The sequence below is a fragment of the Sinocyclocheilus rhinocerous genome, unplaced genomic scaffold (assembly GCF_001515625.1).
Source record: "Sinocyclocheilus rhinocerous isolate Xijiao unplaced genomic scaffold, SAMN03320098_v1.1 scaffold495, whole genome shotgun sequence".
NCBI lineage: Eukaryota > Metazoa > Chordata > Actinopteri > Cypriniformes > Cyprinidae > Sinocyclocheilus > Sinocyclocheilus rhinocerous.
In genome coordinates this window covers 1054332-1065000 of record NW_015629560.1, presented here as the reverse complement: position 1 = coordinate 1065000, position 10669 = coordinate 1054332, and the positions used below count along the sequence as shown (strand labels likewise).

General features: G+C 37.9%; 1 protein-coding gene across 3 annotated transcripts; it reads right to left on the bottom strand.

The window, feature by feature from the left end:
- Window positions 1–221: 221 nt before the first annotated feature.
- otx2b (orthodenticle homeobox 2b) lies at window positions 222–5188 on the bottom strand. Of its 3 annotated transcripts, none has more exons than XM_016551278.1 (4): window positions 5113–5188; window positions 2916–3148; window positions 2106–2257; window positions 222–1869 (listed from the first exon to the last, which is right to left on the bottom strand). In XM_016551278.1, the coding sequence occupies exons 2-4, from the start codon at window positions 3010–3012 to the stop codon at window positions 1249–1251; spliced, it is 870 nt and encodes a 289-aa protein (XP_016406764.1). In that variant the 5' UTR covers window positions 3013–3148; window positions 5113–5188; the 3' UTR covers window positions 222–1248. The 3 variants fall into 3 exon arrangements, with proteins under 3 accessions (XP_016406764.1, XP_016406762.1, XP_016406765.1); XM_016551276.1 differs by lacking the exon at window positions 5113–5188 and adding an exon at window positions 4915–5100; XM_016551279.1 differs by lacking the exon at window positions 5113–5188 and having other exon boundaries at window positions 2916–3383.
- Between the last annotated feature and the right edge of the window lie 5481 nt (window positions 5189–10669).

Genomic DNA, 10669 nt, shown 5'->3' with positions numbered 1-10669 from the left:
TCTTGATACATCATCCTTGTCGCACAAGAAAATCGATTACAATTTGGTGGTTCGTTTAGCCGTCTTTTTTCTTTCTTCTCATAAATCGGGCCTCTCCGAACTTTGTATTTAGCTTTTGCATTTCAAGCTATTGTAGCTAACCTATTAAAACACAAACACACACATACAATTCATAATAAATTTTAATAACTCGTCCAGACGTAATAACTTTAAATATGGTGTCAGATTTGAAATTGTTTATTAATATTTCTGTGGCGGGACCACATTACCACTCCAGACAAGTTTAAGATCCACGTGGGTGGTATATCAGTTATGACCAATGGAGATCAATGAACGGGGACAGACAGTTCCTTTCTTACACATTCTCTCGAGTCCCTGTATTTTCGAGATCGTTTGTCTCTTGAAATTAATCCAATAGTAATCATGTGACTAGTATTATTTACCATCGTGTTTCCTTAAAGAAAAAAATCTATTAAAATCACAGCCGAGTCTGCGCAGATGCGACCGAGCTCACAAATTGCATACAGTTACAACAGATCACAGTTTCGAAGGCTAGCACAGATAAAAAATAAAAAAAAAACACAAATGTACCATTTATATAAGACACACATTGATTGTCTTTTAAAAACTACATATTGATTCCTTTTAAACACCTTTTCTTAAATAAAGTAGTGCATCCAGGTCGCCATGGGGGCGTTCAGCGCACACACACACACTCGCACGCACACGTACACACGCACTCGCACACATCCACTCTATCATCCTCCTGATGGAAGTGTCTCTCGTCTTGCCAACATTGAAATAGGTCGGCGTGCTGTAAGAGGCTTAGAGAAAGCCTGCCCATTCCAAGCACTTAACCAAAAGATTGGCTCCTTTTGCCGTGTAGTTTTTTTCTCCTCTTTTCTTGTGTAAGGACTCGTTCCGTGGCTTTGACCTAACTTATTACAAATTCACTTAGATTCCCTGTACCTTAAACAACAGGTTGTGGTCAAATGGCCTATGTTTATACGCATTCACGACCCTTCAAATACTACTTTGCAGGCCACGAGGGGTGCATGTAGCTCAAATAGATATTTCATGTCAAAGACGAACTTCAAAAGCGCTGTCGGGCACAATGCAACCCATCCATCTCGGAGAGTTCGCGTGTCACGGAACACTTCTGTTTTTGGAAGGATGGCAGGTCTACAAGGTTTATTTGATGGTCTTTTAGTGTGTTGACTGGACAGAATGGCAGACGTTTCGTTAGTTTCACAACACCTGGAATTTCCAGGAGGAAGTCTGATCTTTGTAATCCAAGCAGTCAGCATTAAAGTTCAGTTTCCACGAGGACGCTTGGTCCTTATAATCCAAGCAATCCGCGGTGGAGTTGAAGCCGAGCCCTGAGGCACCGTAACCTTGCGTGGGGAGGGACGCGGAAGACTGGTTCAGGTGACTGGTGACAGCGTTGCTGCTCATGGGGCTCAAAGTGGATCCTGGCCCGGTCAGCTGATGGTGCATGGGCGTCAAGTAAGAGCCGCAGTCCATGCCCCCAAAGTAGGATGTGGAACCAGTGTAGCCCTGGCTGTATCCAGACGCTTGAGTATAGGTCATGGGGTAGGATCGCTGCATGCAGGAGGAGGAGGTAGAGAGTGGGTCTGACGGCGGCGAGATGGAGGCCGGGCTCCAAATGGACACCGGCGCGGTTGTGGTTGAGATGGCCGGGGCTGAAGTGCTGGAGGGCGGGGTGAACTGGCCACTCGCCCCGCTCTCAGAACTGGCCTCCCGCGCTGGAGAGCTCTTCTTTTTGGCAGGTCGCACCTTGTTCTGGCCTCCGTTTTGTTGTTGCTGCTGCTGCTGGCGACACTTTGCCCTTCGGTTTTTGAACCAAACCTGACGTGATAAAAAAAACAGGGTTTATTCATATTTACGGTGTGAACCAATTTAAATTGTGGGGTAGCGCTGTATAATTATCTTTGTTCTGTCTTTGTGCAAAATGAGAAACAACAAACATTATTATAGATATTTTAGTATTATAGTGCGCCTCTCGGGTCATAAAGATGTCTAGGGATTTTAGATGGTTTAATTTTTAAATTAAGACACTCTTGCATGTCTTGAATGATACGTACCTGTACACGGGACTCCGGTAAGTTGATTTTCAAGGCCACCTCCTCTCGCATGAAAATATCCGGGTAGCGCGTTTTCGCGAATAAAGCCTCCAGAATATCTAGTTGCGCTCTAGTGAATGTTGTCCTTTCCCGCCTCTGCTTTCGAGGAGTCGCTGTTTTAAATAAACAAATGCATCACAAGGTTGTCCATCCGAAAAGCTTTCATGCATAGATTTATTTTAAAAGCGCGTTATAAACATTAATGTATGATTCCAAAATATTACTAGGCCTATAAAATATCAATATATCTAAAATGTTTGACGTGATTTGTTTTATTATTTAGTAAAACATTTTAAACTTTTCCTCGTTTGATATGGAATCATTGGTGCAATAAAAACAACATAGGCCTACTAAATATGTCAGAATAATAGATACATTTTTATTTTAATTCACCAACTGGCGTGTTTTTAAATTCTTACGACTTACAAGGCATATAAATTGTATTGTGTGAGATTGTGGATTTCAAAAAGGTTGTGAACTTCTTCAAAATTCATAACTGCTTCATAACTCTACAATTTGATTATGCATCAGCTACACATAACCGCTGAATAATAACCTGCATCTCAAGAAGCCTCGAGTGGAAGTGTAATTATGAGACTAGAAAGCATATAAATCAAAAAGCCAGGCCTACTATTTACATTTAAGCGCGTACGGGAAAAAGTGTAACTACATATTCTTGAATCCAAAAATGACATCTCAATATCGTTGTGTGCATACATTCCAAGCATCTTTTACATAAAATGCTTAATAATTCGGAAGCCTGTCTCTCACCTGGGTATCCAACGGAGGGGTGCAGAAGGTCCATACCGGAGGTAGTTAAACTTAGCCCGTTGACCGTGTAAGGTGGTTGCTTGAGATACGACATCATGCTAAAGATGGTTGTGGGGGGGTTAAAGTTGAAGAAAATTTGGAAAGCTGTACACCGGCCCCTTTAGTCTTTTCTTAGCCTTATTTCTGCTTCTGGCTTGTTAACGTCTTCAGCGGTGGAGGTGAAACCAAAAACCCTGTTTTCAAAAAACGACAAAGATAAACAGAGACGTTCACTTAATTGCGACGACGGAGGTTGTTGTTTCAACATCTATCATTAGATAGAAACAGGGTTCCTCTAGGTGCGTTGACTTATAGGCGAATAAACCACGTCCACACAGCAACGAGCTCTTAAAGCCGCTCCAGACCTCCAGCTGTCCTCATGAGATGAACGAAGCTCATCTTGACAAACGCCCCCCGTCCCTCCCCTTCCTCCCCTCTCCCCACCAACCCCAAAAAGTAACATCTATTAATTGCAACAAGTCTACACAAAGACAAAACTCAGTCGTTCAAATGTGCACACAAGCCAGAAACACAATTTGCATAGGAACCCGGCTAATTGTCTCAGGCATAAGAGCATTGATTGGGAGCTATTGGTGGAAACAAAGGCCACTGTTAGCCTGATAACTAATGCTGATAACAAAAGCTCCATTGGCGAGGGACAAAAGTAACAATGACAAAAGTAACCACCTTCTTTCCCCACTCATATCAGTCAAAAGAGTATAAACTTATAATTACGTGCTTTAGTATTTTTCAGAAATTACATGTTAATTCTGACTATGTTGAAAAGAGTATATCAATATATCAGCTTTAATCTTTTCGATGCTCCATTAAATATTTTGTTGCTAGATAGATTGTTGGCGTAGAGTTATTAGTTCGTTTTATTAGTTTAGATACTATTAGTTTATTAGAATTTAAAAATAATTTGACTCAAACGAACAGATTAGGCTATTAGCCAATCAATTTTTTTGGGCCCAAATGAAACAAAAAAAGTTTCTTATAATAGGCTATTGTGTCATCAAGCAAAACTCCAAATTAACCGAAGTTCAGCATCATCCAAATCACAATCCTGTCTGAATACATGATGAAATTATTAAACAAAAAACTTCAGCCTTATTATGCAAAAAAAGTTTTTTTTTTAATCCAACGGTTTCGCCCCTCAATCTGTCACTTAAAACAGTCATCGTCTACCAGTTGCGCAGCCGCTCAATAGTAATTACCTCATCCAAGAATTAATTATGATAAATGTTGTTGTTGATAAATTAACGAGATAATCCGTGTGGCACGCGCTCCCCTAATTACTGGACGCTACCTCTTCAGCTGAACGTTTGGCCTCATTGATTCTGTGCATGACTACAATAAAAATCACACACGTGCGCGCTCGCACACACATACACTCTCTGACACGATACAGAACAAACTATTGAGATGAAAAAGTACCGAGACTATACGCAATAGCTATAAAATGCATGTTATAGGCTACTCCTTGTTTATTTGTTTTCATATTCTCATCAGAAATAAGAGCAGTGTGCCGAATTATGTCGCTCGTTGTTCGCTCGTTTTTTTTGCACCCAAACGGTTAAAATGAGCTAGAAAACCAATCAGTTAGTAAACGTTGATTTAAATTAAATTTTAAAAATAAATAATGTGAAACAGTGTACTACCACAAGTCAAGATGTGTATAAGTAAATATCGATAAATATTTGTTATTTTTAAGGACCGCGTTAAGCATATAGCCTAGGTTAATTGTTTGGCTTTCTCAAAATACAAGCCAGCGTCAAACGAAAAGAACGTTTGAGCTATAAAAAGATAAACAGACTGCACAGAAAGATTAATTTAGCCTACATTTACCAATAACGATAGGCTATAATTATTAATAAAAAAATAATAACAACATTGTTCGCAAAATCTTAATACAGAAAAATATATTGCACACGACTACATAACAAGGCGGGCCACTTACTGAATAACTGGATTCAATTCGAAGTCCGTTAAAGTTTTGTGTCCAATAGCGAATCTACGTCTAAATGGTTACAAAAGTATTGAAGACATCAAGATAAAATCCTTTTCATCAAACCGTGAAGCAAATGAGTTATGATGAAGCCTCTACAGCTAAACGCGAAGAATTAATAAAATGGTTTAGAGAGATTAAAGCACATACGGTTATGATTCGCTGCTCTTCGGGGTTGAAGTTGCTGGAGTCTGATTTGTACAGCACGCTGGCCAATGAAGAGCTCTGGACTGGAGTCTTGTTTCTCTCGCAGGGCCCTTTGCAGGGAAACAAATGTCGGCAGCTACTTTTTGATGCAAACTCTCCAGCCAATGAGAGCGAGGCCCTAGCGGAGCACATTCTCATCTCTGCGAATCAAAGGAATGTCATTTTATGTTGTAACATTAACTCATAGTGTTATGAATAAAGTGGAAAGAAATGCATTTTTTTGTTTGTTTTTACACTCCTATCTTAAAAAAAACAATGCTCTTATATATTTGTATGATTGATCTGTTTGAAATTACTTTTTTTTTTTTTTGTTCTGCGGTGGCCCTTTGTGAGCGTGCGCTAATTTGTAGCCTATTCTTACCACTTAAAAAAGTTGCAAAGGAAACAATAGTATAATTTATATAATCTCGAGTGAAAACAGCAGACTCCGTTTTATAATTCGTATAATATAACAGCGAGGTTAAAGCGGAGAAAACAAATGTTGAATACGGACGCTTGAATCCACGCAGACCTCTTGCATTTCTGTTGCGTAACTGGAGGGATTTACGGGGACTTAATTCCTTAAAACTGTCGTCTCGTCCACATGACGCTCAAACTGCAAGTGCTCAAGCTGATATACCCACATGTATCAAGAGATGAGTGCATCGCATTGCCATGGGGCTAGATTAGGGCCTTTTATAAGACATGTAGAATACACGTGAAACCAGTGTGGAGAAGCGCAACGAGGAGGTGAATTAGGTAGCTTTAAAAATGTTAAAAACAACATGTTGCCAATATCCACTTCGAGACATGTCTATCCGGATACTTCTGTGTGGGAGGAAAGCCGACTGTATCATAACAGCTTTAAGTCTATACATTTTAAGATATCCTGAGAAGAGGAGAACCTGACTAGCGCCCGGGTGACTCGCCATGCACGGACAAATGAACAACGGTGAGCAACATATTAACAAAGATCACTGTTATTTAACGCATGTTTCTTTTTGTTTAATTGAATCCAAGCTCAGGTATGTTTAAATGAAATGCAACTTTTTCTAAATAAAATAATTTATGAATATATTCTACCTATTATTAGAATTACTATTATTATCATCATCACTGCTACTACTACTATTGTTGTTGTTGTTTGTCATTACCATCAGATTTAATTCTTATTATGGCAAACTAGAATTTCCGATCAGTCATAAGGATCAGTACGTTCTAATTCTTTTTCTGTTTAAACACAAAAACATTTTTGTTTGATATTATTGAAGCATATACTATAGCAAATGTTTTTTTTTTTATTATTTACATTTTTATTATTAATATTATTATTTTTTAAGATTAGGGTATTTTCCTGTTTACTACCCTATTAATAAATTATACAAACAACAACTAATAATAATATTAATAATAGATATGTCATGATGGCTGTATTTTATCAATGAGATTTGAGTTTATTCATCCTTTTATTTTACTTGCATTGGATGATGCCGTTTTGAGAACGTAAACGCAAAGACAATTAAAAACATGACTAATAAAAAGTTCCTATTATGTAATTCCAGTTAGAATCTGATCTATCGATCTAAAAAAAAAAAAAGTAGAATATAGGCCTATAATAGGTTATTTTATATTATATATAGATCTAGGAATGGCGTCCCATTAATCGAGTCTTTGGGTTACAGATGCAGAAAAAAACTTTTACACTTCGAGACAGGATGGAAAGCTTCAGTTGTGCACCTGCTATTGTGGAATGCCCTGGAGACGATGACAGCCACCATTATCCTGGTGATTTACCTGTTAATATTTCCCCACATCCACCTGCCACGTACTGTTTTGAAAATCTATAAACAGTGTCTTTCACTTCAAGCGTTTTTGGAGTTCTTTGTGTTCGAAAGTGAATGAAAAATGAATCTTTCAACGCAAATGGCCGTTTCTTCGCTGAACTCATTCGCCTGAGCTCAAGTATGACATTTTGGGGGGAAACAAAAAACAAAACAAAACAAAACCGCGGGTCGCTACATGTAAAGGATGAACCAAAATGATAACTGTGCTTGCAGGACTGCGAAAGCATCTAAATAATCAACATAAAAAACATGGACAAATTATGTCGTTTTGCAGTTTTTCAGTTAAGATTTAAAACTGATCGGGAACTAAAAACACTTGAAAAGTTCATATCTGCAGATTTTTAGACGGTAGAATTCAGGAGCGTGTGTTTCACAAGATATTAACGCGCTGTGTCATTTCTTTAGTAACACGCAAGTCACAGCTATGATAAATAAACGATGTTTCATCCACCATCATCCCGCGTGCCTTTATCGCAGGGATCTCGCCCAGCGTTGCCTCTCGCTGTTTAAACTGCTAAATTATTTATCAAATTCTAAACGCCCCGCGTCCGGCGGGAACTCTCATCTTTAAAGGAATTGTGGTTTGTCAAAGTGAAAAAGAGCAATGCGTGTTCGCGCCTGTGGCCACAACAGCGCAATCCCAGTAAATGACACCCTTCCCTTTAATCTCCACTTTGGTTGAATGGCGAGTTGCAATATTAAACGTTTATTTGGGTTCTAATGCTGAGCATGTAACAGTATCTAGTATATTATTACGACGTTCTATTTTTTTAAGTGACTGAATATTGCATTTACAATTACCTACCCCAATTAAAATAGACAAAGAAAAATACAGTCTAATATAGTACAATATAGTCTACAAATATATTCTACAGTAATAATGTTTAAATAAATAATATTTAAATTACATAAAATATAATAGCTATGTCATTTTATTATTTATAACAATATCCATTACTACTACTACTACTACTAAAAAAATCATTAAAGTACTAATCTCTCTTTCTGTCTCCCCTGCAGGTCCAAATGTTTTGCAAGCACTGCATGGTGGGCAAATGCAAAGTGGACATCATCTGATGTTATCTTATGTGAATGTTTGGAGGAGCACAGTAGGAAAGGATCAGTTTCTTCACAGTTTTATTAACAACTGAAGATTAGAACATCTTTAGTGGCTTTTCAATTATGACACCATGTTGCACTTACTCTGAAATTGTTGGACTGATAAAAAAGGACTTTGTTGATTCATTTAAATGAATTTTTGACTTGACTATATCTTCGGGTGTTACATATATTGTGATTTTTTTTTTCTTTATAAGGTTCTGAGTTTAGAGATTAGATTAAAACCCTAGACATGACTGAATGGATTTAGCGTGATACATTATCCCAAATGTTTCTCTGATTTGACATAATTGTGACAGTGTTTAAATGCGATAACAGTCATTTTTGATGAGAGGAACACTTGAACGTGAAGGTATATTTGCACAAAGTAATTACTATGAATAAAAGAGCTCGTTTGATCTTTATTGACATTCATAATTTCCCGTGTGCCACATCTTCCCGTAAGGTACAGCAAACTTAAATGGGGTTAAATGTTATGCGTCACGGTCCGAGAAAATAAGGATGTCAGATTGGAAGGGTGGGGAGAAACGGAGGATGATTGCACAGTACATTTCAAGAGATCGCCAAGGTTACAGCGATCTACATATAGAAACAGACTGGGGATAAAAAGAAAGTGAAGAGAGAGAGAGAACATTAAAATTTCTTAGTACAGTTATACTCACACTACAACTATATTGTACAGCACCACATTTTTTAGTAAGTCTATGTATAATTGTGTTTAAAAAATTCGCATACTAATTTATTTTCAATAAAATAGACATTTTAAGTTACTTTGTTGAACATAAACACACTTTAAAACCTCCAACTAGAGCAGAAAAAGGCACAAAACCAAGACAGAATTCTGTGCATATGCATGATGCATTTAGTATCTTCTGAAAATATTTAACGGTTATTAATCACTACTGTAATTGTTTGTCTGCTGTTTACACAGGGGCCAAGCAGCAAACAAATGGATTCAATTAAAACTGAATCTTCCCTTCAAGTCATCAATATAAGGCAAAGTAAGCCCTCCACCATACTGACAAGGACAAACAAGTACACACAAGGGGACACTAAACGTTCTTTCAGTCATGCATAAACATGCTTTTCTCTCTACGCTCTTGCTCTTGCTCTTGCTCTCTCACTTTCACACACACACACACACACACACACACACATACACAATACAAAGGCCCTCAAGGTGAACTTGGTGAAAGATCTACGAACTCAGATCTTCAAAGAACTTGCAATGCAATTGTGTCAAATTCACTTTTCCAAACGAATAATGATAACACTCAATATTACATGGATCTAGTTGAGAAAAGCAAAAATGGCATGAGGTGTATGGTGGAACCTGCCCTGCAGTGTGGGCTTCACTTCTCTCGCCTCTCTCAGAGTTCAAAGGCACAGGAACAGAGAGGGTCGGATTTATTCAGGCTTTATGTGGTAAATGCTTGGATGTCTTTCTTGTAGTCTGCAAGGCCCTAAGATCACATTTAGGAAATGTTCTTTTGTGAGGTTGGCTGTGAAATCCCCGTAATAAATTCACCAAACAGGCACAAGCAATGGCGATTTATGATCGTGGCCATTTTTTCCTTTCTATCTTGCCTTCCAGGTAAAGGTGTGTCTGTTTATGCATCACTTTTAGACTCAAACACCAGTAACATGGACCTGAAAGGATCAATGATCATAAGATATACATTAAAATAATCTCTTATTGAAACTTTCAATACAAACGTTGGCTTATTATGGGTTTGTGACACAGAAGTAAAGTCTAAAAATAAAGGGATAGTTAACGCTCAAAAAGGAAAATTGTCATCATTTACTCACCCTCATGATATTACTTATGTTCTTCTATGGAAGATATTTTGGAAAATATTTCTAACGTTGTTTTCCGACCCCCCTGATTTTCTCTGTATGGGCACAAACAGTGGAAACAATTTTCAAAATATCTGCAAAAGAAAGAAAATCATTCAGGTTTGGAATGACACAAGGGTGAGTAAAAGACAGAATTTTCACTCTTGGGTGATCTATCCCTTTAAGAAGTGATATAACAATTATTTGTGTTATTTTGTCCCCAAGCCAAATTGTGAGCACCCATCCTCAAATACGCAAGTTAACATTATTGAGTCTTTAATTATGTGATATAATTAACCCTGCACCCAGTTTGAAAGGCATGTGAGTCGAGGACGAGCCCCCATATGGGGTGAGCATTCCTTGCTTGTGCCCCGTCCAAACCCCACTTTGTTTTGAGTGACATTCTGGCACTCTTGTTCATACACCAATACTCAGACTCCAAATTGTACCGTATTGCTGTCTTATACACTGCCAGTTCACACGCATCTCTCTCCCCTTTTCTATTTTTAATGCTCTTGCACAAAAGGTTTTCTTTACGTTTTATGCAAATATATTTTTTAATCTTCCTCTGGAAATCTTACACTTTTCTTTTTTCTTTTCTTTTCTTTTCTTTTCTTTTCTAGTGTCTGTGTCTCGTAACTGTTTATATCTCTTTTGGAAAAGTGGAGGCTGTCTGTTGGGACTCTCATAATTCTGTCAGTTGGATGTTTCCATTACGTTCT